Source organism: Musa acuminata, chromosome BXJ2-3 (genome assembly GCF_036884655.1).
Source record: "Musa acuminata AAA Group cultivar baxijiao chromosome BXJ2-3, Cavendish_Baxijiao_AAA, whole genome shotgun sequence".
Lineage (NCBI taxonomy): Eukaryota > Viridiplantae > Streptophyta > Magnoliopsida > Zingiberales > Musaceae > Musa > Musa acuminata.
Genome location: NC_088340.1, coordinates 38,851,758 through 38,876,360, shown reverse-complemented (window position 1 = coordinate 38,876,360; position 24,603 = coordinate 38,851,758). Strand labels below are relative to the sequence as shown.

General features: G+C 39.0%; 5 protein-coding genes across 9 annotated transcripts; 4 read left to right on the top strand and 1 right to left on the bottom strand.

The window, feature by feature from the left end:
* LOC103979004 (nuclear transcription factor Y subunit C-4) lies at positions 1 to 4,964 on the top strand. 5 transcript variants are annotated; one of them, XM_009394993.3, is made up of 4 exons: positions 68 to 109; positions 367 to 413; positions 1,758 to 1,809; positions 3,827 to 4,964. In XM_009394993.3, the coding sequence occupies exon 4, from the start codon at positions 3,950 to 3,952 to the stop codon at positions 4,760 to 4,762; it is 813 nt and encodes a 270-aa protein (XP_009393268.2). In that variant the 5' UTR covers positions 68 to 109; positions 367 to 413; positions 1,758 to 1,809; positions 3,827 to 3,949; the 3' UTR covers positions 4,763 to 4,964. The 5 variants fall into 5 exon arrangements, with proteins under 5 accessions (XP_009393267.2, XP_009393265.2, XP_009393268.2 ...); XM_065100648.1 differs by lacking the exon at positions 68 to 109 and adding an exon at positions 1,569 to 1,667 and having other exon boundaries at positions 123 to 413; XM_009394992.3 differs by lacking the exon at positions 1,758 to 1,809 and having other exon boundaries at positions 1 to 109.
* A 457-nt stretch (positions 4,965 to 5,421) lies between these two features.
* Positions 5,422 to 10,045, top strand: LOC135608132 (peroxisomal 2,4-dienoyl-CoA reductase [(3E)-enoyl-CoA-producing]-like). Its single transcript, XM_065100647.1, has 5 exons — positions 5,422 to 5,681; positions 6,145 to 6,304; positions 6,685 to 6,854; positions 6,927 to 7,149; positions 9,654 to 10,045. Exons 1-5 carry the CDS (start codon positions 5,496 to 5,498, stop codon positions 9,806 to 9,808), a joined length of 894 nt encoding a protein of 297 aa, XP_064956719.1. The 5' UTR covers positions 5,422 to 5,495; the 3' UTR covers positions 9,809 to 10,045.
* A 2,657-nt stretch (positions 10,046 to 12,702) lies between these two features.
* Positions 12,703 to 16,907, top strand: LOC135586729 (MADS-box transcription factor 29-like). Its single transcript, XM_065100645.1, has 8 exons — positions 12,703 to 12,853; positions 13,176 to 13,394; positions 14,735 to 14,804; positions 14,879 to 15,040; positions 16,045 to 16,086; positions 16,151 to 16,192; positions 16,291 to 16,508; positions 16,610 to 16,907. Coding segments are annotated over exons 2-8 (723 nt in total). The 5' UTR covers positions 12,703 to 12,853; positions 13,176 to 13,206; the 3' UTR covers positions 16,611 to 16,907.
* Positions 16,908 to 17,357: 450 nt separating this feature from the next.
* LOC135608130 (style cell-cycle inhibitor 1-A-like) lies at positions 17,358 to 20,252 on the top strand. Its single transcript, XM_065100646.1, has 4 exons — positions 17,358 to 17,493; positions 17,584 to 17,727; positions 17,996 to 18,045; positions 19,857 to 20,252. The coding sequence occupies exons 1-4, from the start codon at positions 17,421 to 17,423 to the stop codon at positions 20,085 to 20,087; spliced, it is 498 nt and encodes a 165-aa protein (XP_064956718.1). The 5' UTR covers positions 17,358 to 17,420; the 3' UTR covers positions 20,088 to 20,252.
* Positions 20,253 to 20,785: 533 nt separating this feature from the next.
* LOC103979008 (glycine cleavage system H protein 2, mitochondrial) lies at positions 20,786 to 24,160 on the bottom strand. The gene is made up of 4 exons (XM_009394999.3): positions 24,003 to 24,160; positions 23,158 to 23,246; positions 22,721 to 22,891; positions 20,786 to 21,124 (listed from the first exon to the last, which is right to left on the bottom strand). Exons 1-4 carry the CDS (start codon positions 24,079 to 24,081, stop codon positions 20,996 to 20,998), a joined length of 468 nt encoding a protein of 155 aa, XP_009393274.1. The 5' UTR covers positions 24,082 to 24,160; the 3' UTR covers positions 20,786 to 20,995.
* Between the last annotated feature and the right edge of the window lie 443 nt (positions 24,161 to 24,603).

Below are 24,603 nucleotides of genomic sequence, written 5' to 3'. Positions count from 1 at the left end.
CGTCACTTCTGATTGAGGCGCGCGCTCTCTCTCTATGTATTCTTTTTCGCCGGTCGCTCTCTCTAGGGTTTCCAAGGTCAACTCGAGCGCTACCTCTGCCTTCTTCCAGGTTGGTGAAAGAAAGGAGAAATTGGATCATCTTTGTTCAATTTAGGGTTCTGTATCTTTGTCTCTTTGTCTGTTCGATCTCCGTGCCTCAGATTTTCTGGCTGTCGAGTGTTGTGTCACGAATTCGTACGGTTTGGGTCGAACGTAGTGATTTCAGTTCGCAGTTCATTGTTCTAGAATTCAATCGACTCCTCGTTTGGACAAGGTAAAATAGTTTCAATGCACGAAGTTAGTGACTTCGTTACGTTCGGTTTGCAGGGAACGACGGAGCCTTCGTGGGTAACCCGTTGAGTACGACTTCGCGGGTGAGGAGTGAATCTCGTTCTTGTTTCATTCGTCTTCGAATTCATTTCATGTGTTAATCGATAAAGCAGATCTTTTTCTCCTTTTGGATACCAATCCGTTGCTGGTTTTGTTCATAATTTCTGCTTTATCATGAACTTTTCTGAGCCTCAGTTTTGAGAAAAATTGTTAGCTTTGATTTCGAAGAACTGTTAAATGCCTCAATTGGAGCAGTTGGGAGCTGTCAATTTATGCAAAAAGAAAAAAAAAAAAGACTTTGTGAAACATACACATTCAGTTTAATAAAAAGAGTGATGAACTTAGCTTTGTAACCATGTTCTTTACAGTTTGAAGGTGGAGGCTCGTTTTGGGACTCATCTATAAAACATTAGAGCTTGGGAAAGAATGCTGAATGTAAATTTGTCACCTCTGAGAATCTTTCAAGGGATCATTTTGAAGCTTTGATATTCGAAACAATGAAGTCAGGTTTCATGATTCAGATAATTACGAAAAAAGTGTCACTTAGGCCTCTCTCTTTAGAGTGATTATGGAGAAATTCATTGCTATGCAGTCTCTCCTAATTACTTAATAATGGCTGCAAACTTCTGCTAAGTAATTGGTGGCCCTATTCTTAGCTCCTGGATCTCTTTCCTGTAGAATGGTAGGATTCAGGTCCTCTCTGGCAGGAGAATCACACACACAAACAAGAAAAAGAAAACAGAGGATTTATATGCAAGTTTTGTAGCATATGTGGCCCTTTTTGTGCAATAGAGATATGAGTAGCCTGTTTCATAGTAGACACTGCTTTAAAGTTAGTTTGGCGTTTAAGTATATCATAGGTATGGAAAGAGAGAACTGAGAGAGGGAAAAAAATGATCTATTGAAGCTCATGTTTACCTGAACAGAGACAGTTGTACTATCCTCTCAATAACATTGCTTCAGTAATGATTCATAAGGATTACAATGTGGTACGACTGTTATATCACCGAGAGTTTCTTGACATACTTGAATTTCTCTAGGGAGAATCTAAATTCTTCTCTTGGGCTTTCTGTTTTTCGGTTTCAATATGATTCTGTGTTGGAAAGTTTATTTACTTTTGTTTCTCTTTGCACCAAAAAGTTCATTACCTATCTATATTGTTTGAATCTATGATATAATATTTTCAATTTGAGTGGCAGGAGCTTTTGGTTAATTGAACTTAGTAGCTGAAATGTTGACAATTTCCTTTGTTTTGAGGGTAGGAATACAATATTGCTGGTGTAATTGACTGTTCAGATGTTAGTGCCTTCAAGTTTTCTAATTTCTGCAGCATGGAGTTTTTTTTGCTTGTAGTCCTGATGCATTTTCACATGTTCCTTGTTCCATAGTCTCTTCTACCGCAAGAACAGGAAAAACCTTATGTTCATGTCTTCATGAAAGGTATTCAAGCTTCCTTTTCTGCAGCATGCATAACTTACCTATAATTTCAAATATCATAAGGTTGCTCAGTGGCCACAAGTAGAGGGCTGGTTTCTCTACCTACCTTTTTATCTGTTTGTGTGTGTGCCCATTCTTTTCTTTCTCCCAACCAGCGGGTGGGTAGATATTATTGTAGTATTGGTGAAACCAAGTGGAGGAACATTGAGGTGGACATCCTCTTTAATCACCAAGATAGCAAGCAGGAAATCATAACATCATCTGACATACAAGTTATAATATAAAGACTACATGGTTAAGCCTATGGAGCATGGACATGGAATTTGGGAGCTAGTTTGTATTGGACATGTATCCTGCACAGACACACATTGGATATGCTTATGTACATGTCTGATGCATCTATCTCATGTCTTACATTGATAGGCAGCAAGCCTCAGCGTCTGTCAATTGCCCTTCATAGCTTGAGGGGAAGGAAATGAGGAAGTGGATTTCAAAGATCCTACATGGGCTACTATACATTTCTAATCCTGCCACTGCAGGAGATTTCTAATCAAGAAGGAAAAGCTTGACCCATAGGGTAGAGTCTACCTATTTTAATGCAAAGCAGAAATGTTCATCTTAATGCTGATGACTTCCAGACCTTTGTGATTTGGGAATTTGTTTGAACATTTTTTGGGGGTGTGGATGGGAGGGGAACTCGCGTTGGCTGTGGTTTTAACTGAGTTGTCATGGGTTTGAATACCACAAATCAGGATTGTGAAATGCCTTATTCTAGTCTTCAATGAGAATTAAATCTCAAAAACATACTATTTTTGTGCCAGCATAATCTGATAATTTATTCATCATATCACAAGGACAAGACAATATAATCTTCAAACTTCCAAGTTTCTTATTGAGTTAAGAAACTACAAAATGACTTGTAACTTTAAGACTTGCATGAAATTATAGTTTGTTCTTCTCTGAAATATTATTTTATTCATATTTATAGTTTACACAAAATTCTGGAGTTAATTTTAAGCACCATAAAATATGTGCACTGGTATTAGGAGTGAGTCCTTTATGCTTTTGCTGTAGTGGGCTCTGAATTTTCAAAATTTCCTTTAATTTAGTCAAAAGACACAAGAAATTGTGTAGATATTTTTTTTGGGTTGTTGGATAGGTTCCAGCATTGTTACATGATTGCCATTCTTGATTTAACTAACTTAAAAATGGACTCCAAAAATCTGGTCAGTAAAGTTGATAATTCTACGACCACATTGTAGGGGTAAAAGAAGTTATACTGCTTATTTAATGCAAGCGGAGGCTGCAATCTCATGTCATATGTTCAATTTTGTTTGATGAAGTTGTTTAGTGGCAAGAAACCTGCCTAAAATCATGAAAGAAATTGCATCAACTCCACTGACGTTGTTCTTATCACTGAGGATGCTTCTTCAAGTGCTTTTGCTAGGATTCTTCTTATGTTAGACAAAACAGGGACAGTGCAGTATTGGTGGTTTAAGAAATAATGAATTCTACTATTGTCTTGAACTCTTAGTTAACGGTGAACATTTATATGAACTTTCTAGACATTCCTGTCAGAAAAAGCAGAGCTGAATAAGGCAACAAAGCCAGCTCGATGGTGAATGTAATTGTGGATTATTTTACAGTGCTGAATTAGGCAACAAAGCCAATTCGAGCTGAATTAGTTAACAGTGAACTTTCTGATAGAAGTATGTAACTGCAGATGCATATTCTGAAATCCCCTACCTGGGTGGCTTTTGTGTCTGCACAACCAAACTGAGGAAGATAAGCAGGAGTAACGTAGGACGAAATGTATATAACCATTGAGCTCGATGGTGAAGTAGGATCCATGCTACAGACATCATAGCTTTTATATACTATTCTGAGTTCTAAGTCATGCAGTATCATAAACTGGAACTTCTGAAGTTTAGTAATAAATTACAGCATTTTATTTCAAAAAAAGATATCATACTGTTGAAGATTTGTTTTGTTTACTTTACTCTTGTTTGATTGTCTGCAGGATTTGATAGGAGATGCTTTAACTATTGGCTATCGGTCATTAATTAATATATATCATCTACGTATCTCTTTCCCAGTCATGTTTGGTGCAGTACTGTAGTGGAAAGTGAAGAGTGCTGTGATCATGGAACAGTCAACACAACCATCTCGCCCTGTAATTGGAGTTGTTTCTGGTGCTGCCCAAACAGCATATGCTGCAACAACGTATCAACGGGCTGCGGTGGTTACTGGAGATCCAGCAGTGACAGGTGCTGTACCTCCCCCAACACAAATGACCTCAGCATATCCTACTAACCCAGCCAATCTTGCAAGCCAGCACCAGCTTGCCTATCAGCAGGTCCAACAGCTCCACCACCAGCAGCACCAACAGCTCCAAGCCTTCTGGGCCAACCAGATGTTGGAGATAGAACAAACTATGGATTTCAAGAACCACAGCCTACCCCTTGCCCGGATAAAAAAGATCATGAAGGCTGATGGGGATGTTCGTATGATCTCAGCTGAGGTCCCTGTGGTCTTTGCCAAGGCATGCGAAATATTTATACTGGAACTGACGCTCAGGTCATGGATCCATACCGAAGAAAATAAGAGGAGAACACTACAGAAGAATGACATTGCTTCTGCTGTTACCAGAACTGACATATTCGACTTCTTGGTCGATATAGTTCCCAGGGATGAGTTGAAGGACGACGGTATCGGGATTGCAAGAGCTGCATTTCCTGCTGTAGGCGCTCCTGCTGATTCAATTCCTTATTACTATGTGCCAGCACCCTCTCAGGTGCCAGGCCCTGTGATGATGATGGGAAAGCCTGTAGATCAAGCGGCTGCTGCGACGATGTATCCTTTTCAGCAGCCTCATTCCATGGCTTACATGTGGCAGCAGCCTCCAGTGCAGCAGCAATCGGCACAACAGCAACAGCAGGTACCAGATGGTGAGTAAGCTAACATATGTTTTGTCATCGGTTTGGATGTTAAGAGGAATGTCCAGTCGAGTGGCATGTACTCTTTCTAATGCGTCAATTGTCCAAGTGGTTGCTAAGATCGTTGTTAGTAGACCTCAGTGGAAGTTTGCTCGTTGCTGAAGCAGCAATAAACTGTGTTCTGTGCCAAGATGAAAATGAAAAGCTCCTCTTGTGTCTTCACCTGAGTATATTACTAGTTTCTCATGGATTCCAGATGTGATGGATTTCATCTCTTCCGTTCACAGACTGTGAAGTAGGAGGATCGAACTAATTATTCATTTCGTTTAGGTGACTTTGAGTAGCTCACAATGTTCTGTCAAAATTGCCTCACAAATTTTACCCTGATCGGATCGATATAGGCTAAATAATTAATTATTGCCTGTGAAGATATCATATTAATTTATCCCCAATGGTGTGGATTACTTACAATGAATCACACTTTTATTGGTCTTCATGATGTGGTCTGACATTATTATTATTATTATTTAAAAATATTTAAATATTTGTGAGATTATAAATGAGGGAAGCTTATTAAACATATTACTCGAAGATTGTGTGTCGCTGAGACATGTTAAGTGGCAAGATTTGTATCGGCCACGTGATTGGCATCCTTTTTCTTCTTGACCATTCTCCACCACGAAGAAATCAACGCCCTTGACAATCTGCATTCTGCAAAGCTCAAACTGACACAGACAGGGGAAGAGAGCAGCGATGGAGTCTCCTTTCAAGGCTGATGTCCTAAATGGGAAGGTGGCTCTCATAACAGGAGGCGGCTCCGGGATCGGCTTAGAGATTTCCACGCAGTTCGGCAGGCATGGCGCCGCCGTCGCCATCATGGGCCGCCGCCGCCAGGTCGTCGACGCGGCCGTCGCCGCCCTCCGGTCCGAGGGGATTCGGGTGAACCCCCCTGCGCTCATCCAAAATATTTAATCTTTTGTTTGGATTGTTCGTCTATTCCTAATTGTTTGTTGAAACGTCTAGCTTTCGTAGTTTCTGAAGCTCTTTTTCTGTCATCGATCGCGTGGTCTGTTCTGCCATTTTGCTCCTATTTTATCTATTCCTGTATCAAAGATTCCGTCTTTGTAAAAATTGGGGAGATTCCCTGGAGGGTTTCGCACTGATGCAGTCGTTGCTTGCGTCTTGGGATTATTTTGTCTAATTTTTGAGACGAGCGTTGCCTGTATGCTGCTTTTCTTGAGGAAATGGAAGGCCAGTTTGGCCCGCCTTTCTTTTGATTATTCGTCAGACTTCGGACTACAGGATAGCTACAGATCAAGCAAAACCACTGATCTATTTTGTTGGGTCTAAATATGTCATCATCTGCAATATACTGAGCTATATAAGCTTGATATGATTGCAGGCGATTGGTGTCGAGGGGGATGTTCGTAAGCAGGAAGATGCCGCCAGGGTGGTGGAAGAAACGTTTAAGCATTTTGGGAAGCTTGATATTCTTGTCAATGGGGCAGCAGGGAATTTTCTTGCGTCACCAGAGGATTTGTCACCTAATGGTTTTCGGACAGGTAGCTGTTTTCTTTGGCATTTTCGGTGCAATACACAATAGATGTGATCAAAAGCAACTTTCACCATTAACATGTGTGCATTCAAGTCAAATTCTTGGTGGAATTGTTGGCGGAGAGTGTCTTTTGAACAATGAAATCAGTTTTATTGTTTCTAGTTCCATCATTGTTCACAAATCTGCTAAAATCAAAATTGAATTTCTTGTTGGACATGATGTGAAGATGATGATTATCTCTCATTTGATAATGAAAAACATTATAAATTTCTCTATATTCATTAGATTACGGTTTTGTGATTGTTTTACACATGAATTTCTTGCTGATAAGGCTGCTAGATTTGGTAAATACTAATTTATGGTTGTACTGTAATTTGACTTTTCCAGTTATGGACATTGATTCTGTTGGGACATTCACTATGTGCCATGAAGCTCTGAAGTATCTAAAAAAGGGAGGACCTGGAAAGGGTCCATCTGCAGGTGGCATTATTCTGAATATTAGTGCAACTTTGCACTACACGGCTTCTTGGTACCAGATTCATGTATCTGCAGCCAAGGTATTGTTAACAAGTTTCTACATTTTGGTGTATTTTCACACATTCTCTGTGACTTGTGCCCTTTATCAATAGGCGGCAGTTGACAGTATCACAAGGTCATTAGCCCTAGAATGGGGAACTGATTACAGTATAAGGGTCAACGGCATTGCACCAGGACCAATAGGAGACACTCCTGGAATGAGGAAACTTGCACCAGAAGAAATGCAGAACAATTATAGTGAACTTGGGCCTCTGTATAAGCTGGGGGAGAGATGGGATATTGCAATGGCTGCCCTATATTTGGCTTCTGATGCAGGTTTGTCATTTTTTTTGTTGTTGATTGTAATTTTTTATTCTTATTACCCTTCTGCTCTTCTTATCTTTGAGGACATGAAAGGTAGTTTTGTGTGGTAGGGATGGTTCTATGCTCATTATAATGAATTTATTTATGGCAAATATCTTTATTATGTATAATGGAATTGTGCGGCCGAAGACAAAGTGGGCCCCAGTCATGTGCAGCACTCTCACTCCTTTCCCCTGCCCAATTGCCTAGCGATTGAAAAGCCATGCCTAATATTAGAGGATATAGTGTTTGATGACTAAAATAAATGTGTCATAATTGACAGCTATGTGAAAGAAGTCATGATTATTGGTGGTAGCCAGAGGTATAACTTTTCTTTTATCATAGTACCATGTGTATAACTAGAGATGATCTAGATAATTTTGGAGTAGTTACTGAGGTGTTAGAACTGACATTGTGAAGTAGCATGAGTCCTGATTCTTTGATGTTCTAACCTTTGGAAGAACGAATACTTGGAATGCTTATGTTTGGCTGAAGGAGTTTTCATTCTCTCTCTCTTCATTCTTTTCTCTTGTCCTATAGTTTCCCTACATCACTTTGCTTTTGCAAATTTATACATGTGTCAGTCATTTTAGTAGTCGATCTTACTGGGTGGTTCAAGTATCATCCATTATATCTCTCTGTACACCTATACATGATCCAAGTCACTAAAACTTCTGGTATTAGGAAGAAACAGCAACTTTGTTTACCATAGGACAATGACAACATCAGTGCTGCAGAATGCTGGACTCTGTATCCACTGACACTGGCAAAAGACTTGTGCGAATGGGTCATCTGTTTTTTGATGGTTTAGCCTTTTGACCCTTTTTTTTTTCTGTGCAAAGGGTAAGTGACAAAGGCGGGATTTGAGCGCAGGATCTTATGATATACTGCCAAAGTCTTTACCAACCAAGTTAGCTGATATCTTTAATTTTTTGACATTGAGCAAATGATCTGTGCCATTGAACAAATCTACACTGTAATATTGCTAGGATGCCACACAGTTTTTCCAAATGGTTAAGATCTAAACTTTGTGCCATAGTATACTTCACTTGATTTATTATAAAGACATATAGCATTGAATGTGCTTTATATATGTTATTGTGGAACTGTCGTTTCATTTTCTGGATGATGTTTTAACCAGGCCATAGATATGCATCGCACCCCTAGCATGCCATCAACCAGCCTGTGTATGCTGTCACCTATCCCATCTGACCTGCATCCTAATTTTTCCTCAATCAGCATAATGCTACAAGTGAACAAGAAAGAGATTTATCCTGTCTGCTCTTACTCCACCATAGTATTGTACCATATTCTTCCTGACTGCCTTTTCTTAGAATGCTTGGGTAATAGCTTCATAAAAAGGCTTGATTCAGTTTCAAAATCAGTCCTGCACCCTTCTTGCAAGCTAACATTGTTTGCTCAGAACATGGAGATGTGTTTTTACAATATAGGTGCTATTCCCAAGCCCAGAAAAAATGTACAATCATTCCTTATTTTCTCTTAGTATTCAGGATAGCTAGCTAGCCATCTGTCCCTAGTGTGGAATGCCTCATGTACTGCTGCTCTATGATGTTCAATTTCTTTTATATCTGGGGTGCATGAAAGTCATGCATCCATATTGACCAAAAATCATCTGAAACTCTTTGTGGATAAGGTCAGAAGATATTTGGGAAAAGTGCGTTGGTGATTTGTCTTTTGGTTACTTTTGGATCTGTGAAGGTTTGCTCATTAACTGATAAAATGTCAGTGCTTTACATATTATATTGCCTTGTCTAAGCAAACTTCTTCTAGAAATGTACAACCGATTTTGTTTATGGTGGCTGAGCTGGTTATTGACAAGGATTTGAAAGTCTAAGTGGCCTTCATATCTTTAGCAGTATATATAAAAGTCAAATCACTTTTGATCGAACACTTATCTTCATAATTCCTGCACATATTATCTTAGCGTGTTGTAAAAGTATGATGCATATACTTGCTATCTATTACCATGTTATGACTGACTCGCTATCTATAGGACAATATATATAGTTTAATGATAGGTTACTTTCATCCTAGGATGGCTAAAAATTGGTCTTGATGTCATGTACCGTCAAAGTAAATAATAGTTGTTAACTGATAGTTCACAAGAATCTAAATGTTCAATTAAAAAGCCTTTTTGATATTGTCATCTTCCTTATTCCATCATATCATGTTTTTACGAGCAAAGTATTTTTTTTATATTCTACGTTTAGACCCCTCTATGTAACATCAATGTTGTAGTACTATGGGAATCAACATTCAGTCTGTTTACTGCTTGGTTCTGTGTGCCAGATCGATATGTAAAAGCTTCCCCTTTCTAGCACTTCTCTTTATCCTTGATTCTTCAATTCATCTAATGCTGTTAAAAAATCATGTAAATTTTTTTCCATCTACAGACCTGCTACTTTTTCATATATATGCAAAATTTTACATTTGACCTTGTTCACTACATTTTGAAGGCAAATATGTGAATGGGACTACGGTGGTTGTCGATGGAGGACTTTGGTTGAGCCGCCCTAGGTACATTGCCAAGGAAGAAGTAAGAAAGTTATCAAGGGTCGTGGAGAAGAAATCGAGGAATTCAGCTGTCATCATCCCAACCAGCAAACTGTAGTCGGTAGCAGTGCCTCTGTTATTCACGATATTCTCGTATGTCTGAAGCTTGATGCTTGATATATACTACCACGCAATGATTTCCGAACATCATCCCTCGAGATTTCTCATATCAAAATTTCGAAAGTAACTTTCTACGATTACATACATTCTGGGTTTTATTTGTACCTAATTCTAGACAAATCATAATCTTCTGTTTGTACTACCAAGTTTTCTAATTGATCTTTTTTCCTCTTCACCAGGCCGATTTTTAGCTTTATATTTTGCTTGTGTAGGAGTCAAATCTCTAACATCGAGTTCCATTATTTTTCTGGAAACTTATTACATCACAATGGTCACAGGATCAATCACATAGGAGGAAACATGGAATTTGTTACTGTACTCTCTTCTTAGTAGATTACAAAATTGTTTAGCCTTGTCGATTCTTTCCTAATTTGAACTCAGTTCGACATAAATTACAAGCAATAAACATTATGCAGTGTTAGAGATATCATGTATAATACAATATAATTAAGCTGTAGTAGCAGTAGATGAGTGTGCAATGGAATCAGCTCCTTTGTTTCTAATGCTTCAATTGCCTTAACCGAGTATGCATAGAGTGTTGATTTCGCCATTGATCTGATCACAGATCACCGACGACATCAAGACATGTTGCAAAGACCAAAGAAGGTGGTGGTGGTGGTGGTTGAGTTCTGGAGAGAGGACTCATGCAGTAGTGATTGCGTGGTTCAATGAATGGCGAGTAGTAGTTGTTCGGGCAGCCATTACTGGAAAGTAGAGTTGCAGAGATTGATATTATGGCGCCCGAGAAAGGGAATGAAGGAGAAGGAGGAGGAGGGGAGGGATTGGTGGATGACAGAAAACCCTAACAATAGGTTTCCTTTACAGGAAGCTAATCATGTTCTTTGACGCCTACAGATGGATGACTCATGACATGTAAAGAGAGGCTGACAAAGATGATCAAACAACCGGTGATCAGATGCTTCCTTGCTCAAGCAACCTGCAAACACATCTTCCCATCAATTTCCTTTTGTCATCACTGAAGATTACGGAACAAGCTTAGACCTTTGCTGTCAAGTAAGTGTCAAACACTAATCACAGATTTCTCTTCCTTTCTTTTTGTGGGTCTTTGATCGAATTGTTGTTTGCCTCCATAACAATGCTTATTCCAAGTCATTTACATTCTTGAAATGAGCAATACAACTCATTATGGTTTACACACAGACTCACACAGTTATCTGTGGAAGTTTCATCAGATGAAACCACTAATTATGTGCCTTTTTGCCTTCTGAGTTGGGTTGCAGAAATCTATGGGCAAAGTACAACTTTGAGAAATCTGAAGCAGATCACAAGCCAAACCTCAATTGCATGTGATCTACTAAATGTAGCAAAATATGAGGATTGCTTTTCCCTGCTGGCCTGTGATCATCTGCATGACAAGAACACTGAACAAGTAATAACATGATCAGTGAAATTTTGCTGCCCAAAAATAAAAAGTATATAAGCTGAGCTAAAAGAACAGTCCAATTGAGTTACCCAAGTTATTACTTGGGATGCTTCAGAAACTATTGATGAATATATATAAATATATTTCATATACATACCCTGGAAATATAAATCACATGATCAACACCAACCCTACAAGCAAAGCAGATTGAAATCTACAGAAATGATATTGTTCAGATATTTATGATTAGAAGAAAACAGAGCTCAAAATGGCACACAAACTATCCCCTCCAATTTCTTTTACTCAATACATCTCTGAGTGGAAGTCTTCAGGTCATTTTGGAGGAATGAATCTTCAAATCCATCTATAATTATCATTGTTCAATCGCATTACCAGATGTCGAGAACAAAGTAGCTGCACAGAATTAAACAACCAACATTAAGATGGATCACTAATTAGTCGAGACATTAATCCTCACATTTAGCTCTCAGCCAAGTAACACTAGGAGGATGTGTTCATCCTCCAACCAAGTAAAGGGATCAACAACATTTTTGAAGGGATTACAAATCTTTATCTAGAAGTACCACTCTCACTAAAACCATCAGATGTCAACCAACCAACATTAAGCTGATTTACTCATTAGCTGAGACAACTGCTACTTGTTTATCCATAACAATGCTATTAATGATCATCATCCGGTCGAGTACTTTGCTAAGGAAAGACATCCCTTGATTCTCTATATTTATCTTCCAAGACTGTAAGAATGAAATACAAAATTCAGCTTCTGAGAAATGGATCATACACAATCAAATACTATGCACATTGCATGAAGTTTTGGTAGAGAGGTCATCGGAGGTGGTGATGATGATGATGATGAGGAGGAGGAGGAGGAGTGTGATGTGTGAAACCTTGAAACTTTCTGACATCAAAGTCTTGGGTGCTGAAGAAGGAAAGTGCTCGAGTGGGCAGAAGGCATTAGACGAACACCACCCATGTGCACACAGTATATATTTATGAGGAATTGTGACTGTCTGTCTGTTTCCTATCTGAGTCGAGGTTTCAGCTGTCTAATTCCACATCCTTCCCCTTGAGGCAAAACCCTAGTTTCCTAAGCATTGCATGTTCACATAGAAGGGAAGAATACCAAGAAGGGGAAGGGCCACCAGGTCAGAGGCAGTTAACAGTCCACAACAACGTTCTCTTCATGCTCCACTTTGATGGCCATGCAACCAGGACATGGAGTTCTCAGGGAATTACTGCGAACCCTAGCACACATCATTCTTCTTCTCCTGCTAATTCTCCAAGATGGCAATGCTGGAAATGTGTTTGAACTCAATCACATGCCTGTGGATGCAGATATGACCTTGGTGATGGTAAAAGAGAAGGAAGATGAGATCACAAAGCAAGTTTCATGTAACATGCGCTGGTAAGATCTACATTAACAGCAAAACTCAAACGAGGAAGTAATTAGCTGGTCGTAAAAGGATTCATATTTAGGAGGCTGTGAGGTTTATTCTCTCCCTACAGCAAAGGCCTGTAGAGGCTACACCTATATAATTCTCTCCCTACATCTCAGTCTACAAGCAAGTCTCTCAGCAGGTAAACTCAAAAAACCCATCTTTTCTCTCTCTCTCTCTCTCTTTATACTCCTTCCTCTTCTTCTCACCTCTTTTTCTGTGGAGACCTTCTTGCATCACCTTGATCTCAAGAAGAAGAAAAAAGAAGTATCATTTGATGCTTCAAACGAAAATTTCTACTTTCGATGACAGCATAACGAGATCCAACTTCAGCTTGTTTTCTAGTTTGAACCTTTCTTTTCTATTTAATCTCTTGGAGTTGGTTTCTGCAACCTTAAACCTGCAAATTTTCAGCTGGCAAAGAAGGATGACTGCACTCGTTTCCTGCTTCTTTTTTCTTTCAGAAGAAGAGAGGATTCAGCAAAATTAGCTTCCATGGGTCGCGGAAAGATAGAGATCAAGAGGATCGAGAACCCAACAAACCGCCAAGTCACCTTCTCCAAGCGGCGAGGAGGGCTCCTGAAGAAGGCAAACGAGCTTGCTATACTATGCGATGCACAGGTTGGAGTCATCATCTTCTCCAGCACCGGCAAGCTGTTTGAATACTGCAGTCCACATTTGAGGTATATATGCATATGAAAGCTCTTTTACTCTCACGAATCATCTTTTTCTTCTCTCTTGAATTCTCTTCTTGAGATGTAGTAATAGTATGATAGCTTCTAAGGGACAAACAAAAAAACAAAAGGAACAGAAGAGTAGTATATAACTTTTAGTCTGAGCTTGAGATCATACCAAATGTCTTTCCCATATATTTGTTGCAGTTCATTTCCTCTGTCACATTAAGGTTATTATGTCTTATGTTCAGCAACCTTCATTTTCTTTATCTTGGAAATCATCTTCTTGGACTACCCTATATCTTAATTTCTATGATAATTTTTTTGCTGTTGCAAAGTAGATGATTAATATATATTGATTACTTTTCTGTCTTTGCCCATTGCTTGCTTCCAAGTTCGATCAGAGGCTTGTCTTGATCTTCTCATGGGTGGTTTTGGATGAGATATATTGGCATTAGTCTTGCTTTCCAAATTGAATTATACTCTTATTTTTTTGGATATACTTAGAAAAAAATAACGATGGAAAAAAATTCTCATATGATGCCGATACCATCTAATACATAGCATTTGCATTAATTCTTCTGTCTAAGCCTAATGATCGCATCGATTCTTCTGACTATGAGAAATGTATCTATCATCTTCCTTTCGCCTGTATGTAAAAATATGCCCTTAATTTTCAAGAACAAATTTGAGGAAGGGAATTATACACATTCTTATCTTAGTTTCTTGTTTTTCTTTACTGCACACTCGACCTTATATAAGCTTTCTCTTCTCTTTTGTCTCTTTGAATCACACTCTTTCTATGCCTTATGCCCGCTGCCTCATCATTTTGATGTACAAACACAAACATGTTAAGGTGAAGCTTGCATGAACAGTACAGGAGAAAAAGTCATATGATATGATCATCAATCTTCATTTGATTCACACAGCAATAACAACATTGTTTCCTTTGGTTTTAGCTTAAATTTTGGATCAGACGTTTATTAAAACTTCTTGCTATTGCTATATCCAAAAAAATCGCCAATATATGGCATCATGAATCGATTACTATCAGAAATTACCTTTTGTACTCTCTTTCTTGGCTTTGTTTTCTGAGTTTCTATTCTAATCTCCTTTCACCAAAGTTGAAATGAACTGTTTAGCAAAAGATCTCTAGGATTTTTGTCTCAAATAACCCTAAATGAACAGAAGGATGACAGATTTTAATAGTCATCTCTACTACACACACTCAAACATCAAATTTATTGATTAGTGTATAGGGAAAAGTTATCTTTATATATATAAATATATATCACATATTAGCATCTTACTCTGATGCATAATTAGCTCCTAAACAACTCAATTTGCAGCATGCGACAACTCATCGAACGGTATCAGAGAGTCACCAACACTCATTTTGAGGAGATCAACAGTCAGCAGGTATGACTTCCACCCCACCTGATTGGTGATCAGTTGCTTCAGCTTTCATACTTCATTCTATGTTTCCACTTAAGCAAATCATTTGTGAGATATCGAGGATGAGAGACGAGAACGATAAGCTCCAGGCAAGCATGAGGCAGTTCACCGGGGAAGACTTGGCTTCGTTGACTTTGAATGAGGTGAATCAACTCGAAGAACAGTTAGAGTACTCTGTCAACAAGGTTCGAGCAAGGAAGGTAATGTGTTCTATCACCTAAACCAACATCCTTCTTGAAGGTAATAGATTAGCAGATTGGTGCAAGACTTTTGACTCATTTTGCTGATTGTGAGACCAATTACTGAGTCTAATGGCTTGGTTTTGTTCCTCACCGTGGTGAACTTAGTTCTTTTATTAGCTTTGATGAGCATATATTAGCAGATTGGTGCAAGATTTTTGACTCATTCTTCTGATCGCGAGACCAATTACTCCATCTTATGGCTTGGTTTTGTTCCTCAGTGTGACAAACTTATTCTTTTATTAGCCTTGATGATGAGTATAGATTAGCTGATTAGTGCAAGATCTTTGACTCATTTTGCTGATTTTGAGACCAATTACTAAATCTTATGGCATGGTTTTGTTCCTTGCCGTGATGAACTTATTCTTTTATTAGCTTTGATGAGCATAGATTAGCAGATTAGTGCAATATTTTTGACTCATTTTGCTGATTGTGAGACAAATAGTACTGAAAACACACCTCCAAATGCTAGCTTGAAGTATTCATCTGTGCTTCTTCACTGATACTTTTGCATCGAAGTGCTTAATATATATATATATATATATATATATATATATATATATTGTATGCATAAGCTTAAATTGTTTTACCAAATGATGAGTTTAGGAATAATTAGATTGGAAAGAGGTTTTGAGCTTTCTGAAACAATACAGTATGATTCATGGACAGAAGAAACCTAAGGGAAGAACTGAGAATCTATTGGAACCAAAGTACAGCAACTTTTCATGATTGTCATGATGTGTGGTTTGTGATTATTCATGAGAATCTTTCAATGCATCAAAATCTCCATAAAGAAATCATAGAGACAAGATAAAATCCAGTAAAAAGAAAATAAAAAAAAGGACAAATAGTCCTCAAGTCTTTTGCTGTCTCACCAAATCTCCTTAGTGCTCTCTCTTGCTGTTTCCAATGAAGTCAAGCTTTGTGTAATTAGTGCTCTCTCTCTTTCTTACTGTTTCCTCCAGCATCAGCTGCTGCACCAACAACTGGAGAATCTGCGTCGCAAGGTAAGTTCTCAGCTAGATGGACCAGCATTTGCCTTCCTCCCGCTAAGTGTACGTCTCCTGACAGGAGCACATTTTGGAAGATGAGCACAACTATCTCTGCCGCGTGGTGAGCAGTCCATGCTAGACATGCAGCGGCTCTACCTTTGTCTTCCTGGATATAGATATGTTCTCCTGCTAAAATTTTCCGGTGGCTGTTGACGGCAGCTTGCGGAGCATCAGGCGGCGATGGAGCATCAGCAGGTGGTGGCCATGGAGCACAAGGTGGGGGACGTGCCGATGCTGGAACACTTCGGCCACCTCTACGCCGAGGAGCCGTCGCGGAACCTGCTGCAGTTGTCGCCCCAAATGCACGCTTTCCGGCTGCAGCCGACGCAGCCCAACCTGCAGGAGGCCACCTTCCAGGGACACTACCTGCAGCTGTGGTAATCAAAGCTCCAAGCATCTTGATACTGAGTCACTGCATTAGGGTTTCTGTGGCACTCTTTGGCTCCACTGGCTTGATCTCTTGGATGGTCTTTGGCAGAGTCTGAAGCTTCAGCAGAAGAAACGACGAGGAGGAAGACGAGTCTTCACTTTCCTAGCTAGAATTCTCTTATATGGCAAATAATATAACCTAGACTTTGGTGTGAACTTTTCTCTGTGTCTTCTTAGCTTATGAACTTAGATCGGAAAGAACAGTTGCATGCATGCAACATGATGTGTGTGTGTATGTGTTTGCATGTCCTAAGTAGGTAGAGAGAGATGCAACATTGGCATAAATCTGTCATCCCAATGCAGATATGATTGACCTCCACGACTGCATGCTCTGTTCAACTTGGGCTTATAGGTCAAGGAAATCAAAGCTCACAGAAAGATCATTCGAGGATCTCTCTGTGACATTATTAGTTCCCTTCCCTTTTTGAATGTAAACATGATTAGTTTTAATGTATAGGAAAGCTTGCCGAGTCCATGTTTTTTTAATATTTAGTCTACCAAAAGAAATAATTACAGTTTAAAATAGTCAAAGAAAAAAAAATAGTATAAGAAACAAAAAAAAAAGAAATAAATGAAACACAGATAGAAGTCATATTGAATTTTAATAAACATAAATTAGGTAGATAAAATAATAATAATTTTGGATAAAATTAGATATAAGCAAATGATAAAATAGAAAATATAAAAAATGTGGTCGGTTCGGTCCGAATTAATGTGGGTCGATGTTCTTAATTGGGCTGAGTTAATGGGCCAAAGCCCAAATTAGCCCGGTTCGGTCTATTGGGGAATTATGAGCTTCCAGATGAACTCCTGGGTCACGCGAATCGGCATAGGTTCGGTTGGAGGTAGCGGGGGACGACATGGGCGGCGAGGAGAAGTCGCGGCGACGGCGGCGGCACTCTCGGTCTCCTTCTTCTTCCCCTTCCTCGCTAGGTTGGAAGCTGAGGATAAGAGTCTCAACTTTTCTTGCTTTTGTTTTCATCTCACGATGGTTTTGATCTGATCGGCCTTTTCCCGACCCAGATGAGGAGGAGACGAGCCGAAAGCGCCGGAAGAGAGACGGACGGGAAAAGAAGAGCCGGAAGGACGAGAGTCGTAGTAAGGAGAGGAAGAAGGAGAAGAAGCGTGACGAGTCGCCCGAGCATTCCAAAAGTCGTGATGGGAAAGGTTGGGGTTTGGCTTATATGATTCTTTGTTAGGGCTTGTTCTACGTGTTGAGTTGCCCTTTCCTTGATGTTCACATGTAAAGTTTCCCTTTTTTAGGGTTTCGATACATATTTTGATTTTGATTCGGTTTGATGGTTTGAAGACGATGGAATATTCGTCTCTGTAGTTAAGTGTTTTCGTTGTTCTTTTTCATATGGCAATTTGGACTTGTTTTTCTTTTAAAGATTAAGAATTTATTTGCTTTTCGCACTGTATCTACTTCTGGCAGAAAAGAAATCGAAGGAGAAGCACAAGCGTAGAAGAAAGGAGATGGGTTCGGTGAGTACTATCCTTTTATCTCTTGAAGCAGTTCTGCTGCTTATTTTACTGAATCGTATAGCAATTCTTCCTCCATTTGAAAGTAATGTAGAAGTAACACCTTGCTTTTGTTGTCAACGTCAGTTGTCATTACTATTTGAGTATCCATGCCCCTGGTCATGTATTAGTGGTTTGACATGTAACATCCACATCTTGGACCATATATTTTGCGTCTCTCTAGAACTTTTAGATTGATTTTTGGTAAAAGCACAATCAACATACCTTCAACATATCTCTATCTGGAAACCACTACCAATTTTGGTGTTGGTCATACATATTCAGCAGCCCACCACCCAGACACTAGATTCCCAAAGGTAGAAATAATGTTGCATGGGTGGTAACACTTCCAATTTCTGAGTGAGTTAGGGATCTAACTATCGGGCTCTCTACTGTGATGCTCTTTCATGTTATCTGTTGCCTCTGGTTGCTTAACATCTGAATTTTGCTGCCAAATCATTGTGTTTGCCATGTCAAACTTATATTACAAGATGCTATCGAGAAGAAAAGTTTGTGTGTTTCATAATAAGCTCCTAACATCAAGCGAAGTAGCAGGGACTAGTTGTATAACCATGCAGGTTGTTAATGTGGCTTCCACTTGATCATAGTAACTTTTTTCTGTCAGTTTATGGTAATATAAGTTTTCTGTTCTTCCAATTTCTTGTCTATGAATTGTTTTTTTTAATTATTTTCCTTCTGCCCTAATATGATTTTCTCAGTTGTAGTGCCACTACTCTTGTTTTCTAATTTTTGGTGACATAATATCCGGTTACCTTTCAAAGTATCTTCTTCTGTTAGCATGTTGTTGCCTTGATGCTTTCAGGTATCTTGCCTTTCTTTTGTCACAAGCTCTTTGTTTGCCTCTTGATGGCTTCTGTTTCATCTTCTTATATTTTGATCCACTGTAGTGAAGGATTCGGTCCTTTGGTCCACAATCATCTAGACAGTATCATAAGGTCATCCATAGATAGAGCATCGTACCAGCAGACCCATTGCATCCCTCTCTAGATTTCAATGTTGCTCTTCAAGTTACAGTCAAGGATCATATAAACCGGTGATATTAACCTCTCAATCTCTTGTCCAAATCTTTCTAATAATGACCTCAAGCTTTCAGTTTATTCAAAATTGTTTAGATAACTTGAATCAGATGATTCTGACATAACAACAACACGAATTGGCACATTGAAGACCTAATAAAAACTTAGAGGAGTGCAATTTACTGTGAACCATAGAGCTTATCAGGAGAACATATTTGACTCTAGCCTATGGCATATGAAATGACAGTGGATACAAAAGGCTATCATCTTCATAGGTATTTCAAAAATGAGAAATAGTCATCCATGCCGCTCATATGGGCTATCTTTTTCAATAGGTATATCAAAAATGAGAAATAGTCATCTATGCTGCTCACATGGGAAACGTTGGCAGGGTGTGGATTGTTTCGGCTTTCTCTTCTCCTTCTCATTTACATTCCTAGGGTTGATGGCATCTTTCAAATGAATGTGATGACTGTGTGCCGATAAATTTGTAATATTGTCATGTCTAAGCTGAACTGCTGAGTTTTCGGTAGTTCTTAAAAGGATTGATTCACCACAAAAGGGTAAGGATAAATTTTTTGACACCAAAGTTGTATGAGATACCTAGATAGATTAGAAAGGCTCTGGTCCTATAGATTTGATTCGAACCATGAAGTTAATTGCATCAACATAACACTGTAAGTTTACCACAGAATTACTACGCTCTCTGATTGTTTTTTCTCCATCATGCAAATCAAGTTTGAAGAGCTTTCCAAGGATGACTATTTTGCCAAGAACAATGAGTTCGCGACCTGGTTAAAGGAAGAGAGAGGCATATATTTCTCTGAGCTATCGTCGGACGCAGCAAGGGAGCTGTTTTCAGGGTTTATCAAAGAGTGGAACAGTGGAAAATTGCAGCCGGTGTATTATGAGGGCATTGCTAGCGGACCCCGGACAGCTCATAACTGGAGGATTAAACATGAAAAATAGGCTGTGAGATCCATGGATGAATCTTTGAAGCTTCAAAGTGCTGAATCTCTACCTTTTTTGTTGCCCCTATTGCTGTGTAAGCGCTTAGTGACATCTAGTGTGCTTGTTTCTGTAACCAAACACATTTTCTCTACCAGTTAATAGATATGTTGTTTTGATTCACAAGATCTGAGATCCAAATGTGATGTTGCCTGTTGTGCTTGATTTCAATTCTATTTCTGTACTCTCATATTTATGGGAAAAAAACTTTAAAGTGCCGAATCTCTACCTTTTTTGTTGCCCCTATTGCTGTGTAAGCGTTTAGTGACAGTGTGCTTGTTTCTGTAACCAAACACATTTTCTCTTCCAGGTAACAGATATGTTGTTTTGATTCACAAGATCTGAGATCCAAAATGTGATGTTGCCTGTTGTGCTTGATTTCAATTCTATTTCTGAACTCTCATATTTATGGGAAAAAAGCTTGTATCTAGGAAATTTTTTTGTCATGAGGTAATGTAGACGACTTTCCTTTTATGGATAATGTTTTAGATCCTAAGGCCTAAGCTGATCTAAGTGTCCCATGTTGGGATGCAGATTTAAGGTCCCAACAAATCCATATTTCTATTGATCACTCTTTCATCCTACTCATATCCAGGACAACCAGATACTGGTCATTGCATTCCTTCTCTCTTTGCAAGTTCAAAGTAATCCAAGTCTCATGCAGCTCGAACACAACTTTGCATTCAATTTTTCTTGAAGGGAGATCAGAGGATAGAGTGCACACAAACACAAAAAGACAAGTATTGTCTTACAGATCTCAAAGGCAAAATTACTGCTTATTCTGGGAAGTGAAATGCAGTGATGAGGCAAACGAGCCTTCAGATACATGGAAACATGAGTGAGTGATCCAGAAAAATTCAACACATCCTTCAATGCTTGGCATCTTCTTCCTCACAGAATTTGGAGTATCCCTCGGAGTCCATCAATGAATTCAACTCACCTGTATCACTCATTTTGACCTTTATAATCCAGCCATTCTCGTATGGCCTCGCATTGACCTGAATTATTTTAAAAAGATAAAGATTTATCTCAACATGTTCTTCATCGATCACTTGAAGGAGTCGTTTTATGAAGCAATTATATTAGTCTGCAAGACATGAATATTAACAGAGGCAAGTATGATAAGCATGAACAATGTACACCAACAAACTCCAAGACTTGGATTGATCAGAATATGCTTCATTCAATAGTGGCATCAAAATTTATCAACAGCTATCAGCGTTTGTAATACTCCAAGACTTTGTTTGTGATACGTTTTACAAACAAATCCTTAAGAAAATTGCCATAACTTTAAGACAGCTATCAGCGTCAATATTAGCCAATTTACCTACTGCCTTGAGTTCAGATTTTCCAAAGCATCGACACATAATCCACCGAAAGCAAGATGAACCATTCAAAGACAGGCAACAAGCTTTCTCTATTCTATAGGTAAAGGATTCCAGGTTTAGCAGTAGTTAAACTTTACCTGCCAAAACATTCTAGGACTTCAAGCTCTAAAACCAAAGTACTTCAAGTTCTTAGGAGCTAAAGAAAGTGTATCATTCTTCAACAGTTGACAAATTATACGTTTTTTCTAATTGTCTTTTTTTTTGTTGTCATGTTGCTATTTCATATTACAGGAATACAACCTAACAATTGAGGTGGATAGATTGAAGTCACTTGACTAACCTTTCCTAAGATCATGAAGTTCTCCCTCCACATTATTTCTAAGAAAATGGTGGAACATAATAGAACCAAAATCAACCTGTGAACAGAATGTATTTGCATGGCAACTTGGTCTTGGCCAACCACAATATGCTGTCACTTCAGCAAACTGTGAGACTGGAATAGCATCAAAATTGTGCATTATACAAGTGAATATGGTCGGAAGTCTGTCTGGTGTAGCCATTTATTGACATCATCTACATGCTCATCTCAACTAAGAGTGGAAACTGAAGGGAAATGTATTTTACATTTACAGAATGACGTGTGAAATTGATGGACACAGAATGCAACAATAATCTGCTCTATTGTAGCATCAATATGGTGAATATGACCAAACACACCTGACAACTGCAGTTGGAGAGAGAGTAAAAGCTGCTACATAGTCAGTTGGTCAGGTGAAACCCTCTTTAGTTCCAATCAATTGGCAGTGTCGTTTTCATTGAGAACCAATGGATTTAGTGGGATGTGAAAATTATTTCCAGCATGTTTTTAACCTTTTCAATCTCAATAATTCAGTTACTTTTGCATCAGAATGAGCTATTCACCAGGAAGAAAACCTTAATATTTTTAAAGACAGCATTTAGCAGTTTCCAACTGGAAAGTTATGCTCATCTGCTAAGGCTTTTGAGAACTTCTCGATTCTCATATCCTCAGTACATGTCTAGTTGAGTAGTAGTGACTTCTTCGGATACATACTCCTCATTTCTAACTAAGGAAGCCACTTATGTTAGATAAAGCAAGAAAAAAGTCTTAAAAAGTAAAAAACCCGATAGTAAGATTAGCTTGATTGAGGTTTCCATCAATTGTATGATTTAAATGTAACAGCCAGGAGAAGATATACTTTTTTCTAAGATAAAATAGTGGTAAAAAACAACTTGTTGAAAACTCACCAATCCTGGTGAACCACTTAGTTCAGTGTTGACTTCAACCACTTCCCCGGAAACAGGAGAATTGACATCACTGGTTGCCTTGACACTCTCAACTGCACCAAAGTTCTTTCCCTGCACAACAGAGGCACCAACTTCTGGCAATTCAACATATACAACATCACCTAAGTGATCCTGAAAGGAAATAACAAATAGAGTTTCGTAAAAGGTACGCACATCAAAACCATATACTCATACGAAATTGTTGCAAATCAGAAAAATAGCCAGGTTTATAGTAGGAAGAATAATTGGTCAGTTGAGATGAATATAACATCAGTATAGTATCTACAGAAACAGAACTGGTAACTGGGAAAAAAAAATCTGGCCATGAGCTTCCACATTCTTGAGACAATTAGTCGTGTTGAACGGCGTTAAGGAACTAATCCAGAAAACAAAATTACCTGAGCATGGTCAGTGATTCCTACTGTTGCAGAAGAGCCATCAACTTTAACCCACTCGTGTGTATCAGCATATTTCAGATCCTTAATAACTGCAAGAAAAGATGATTAAGTTCAAGATAAGTTCTCTATACTTATGTTTCTTAGATACATCTGGCAACCAATACTATATTGAGATCCAAAACCCTTCAAGTAAAAAGCCCCAACACTAATGAACTTCATTATGGATCTGTCCAGCAGTTACTGAAAAATACATGCCATTTTACATCTAAATGACGAAGTAAATGAACAAACAAATGTTGCGGTAGAACATCATGAAGAAATAAGTGTCAAGGGTCTTCAATGATCTCTCTTCATCAGTCCACCTGACCAAAAAGTCAATATATAACAATTCAATCATAAGAAGTTGAGAGGGTGGTAAGCGTCTTAGAAGCAAGTATGTCTTTGCTCACTCCCTCCCACCTATATCAAATACAAATTGGTGACAACATAAACCTATCGTCTAGACAATTGTTTTGCTCTCTTTCTACGTTAATCGAGGGAAAATACCAACAAAAAAGAGAAAAAAGAGAGGTGAAAAATGAAGGAAGCCCATCACCCTAAAAAACCTAAGAATACTAAAGCCACAAACACAGACCAATCCCGCCACCCAAAACCGCAGCAATACCAAAATGATCCAAAGTTTTACGGGTAAAGGCTGATCGAATCGTCAGAAAAAGCAAACAACAAGAAAAATCCGAACTTTCGTCTCGAAACCAGCAGATCTCTACGTTCGAACAAGCCGTGACCAAGATCTAACGAAACAGGCGGAAAACCAGAAGAACATCGAACCAAGATTGGAGATTTACCAGTGGAGAAGCCCCTATGGAAGGTAGAGATCCTCAGGTAGGAGGCGGCTCCGCGAGCCCACAACAACCTGGACGCCATGATCGAAAGCTAGCACGCAGACACTCTCCTCCCACAGACACTTTCTTGGCTTATGTAGTAGTATTAACGTGTCCTCGTTCTGTGGATTTTGTCCCACATGCGTTTGCTGGTTCTCCCGCTATTTGCAGGCCTTCAAGCCCAACACGGCCCAATACTAAGACCTATCAATAACCCAATCCAATCCAATCCAACGGCCCTCAATAAGCTCAATGCTTGACCCAAACCTAACACATAGAAGGCCCTCAACTGAGCAAATTAATCTCTCTTCTTCTTCCTCCGACACATTCGCTCTTTCGAAACCCTAACCCTGCGTCAGATTCCGGGAATCGACTCCGAATTGCCTCCGATCTTTTGTGACATCCCTGTGGAATCCCCTCTTCCGAATCGTTGCCTTTTTGGGGTTCTGGAAATATGGTGGTTCCGTTGGTCAAGAAGTAGAGCGGCGCGTGGAACCCGATGGAGCGATGCTGAACGCGGCTGATGACGATGGGTAAGTGAAGCGGGCGTGGGCGGGGATTCGTG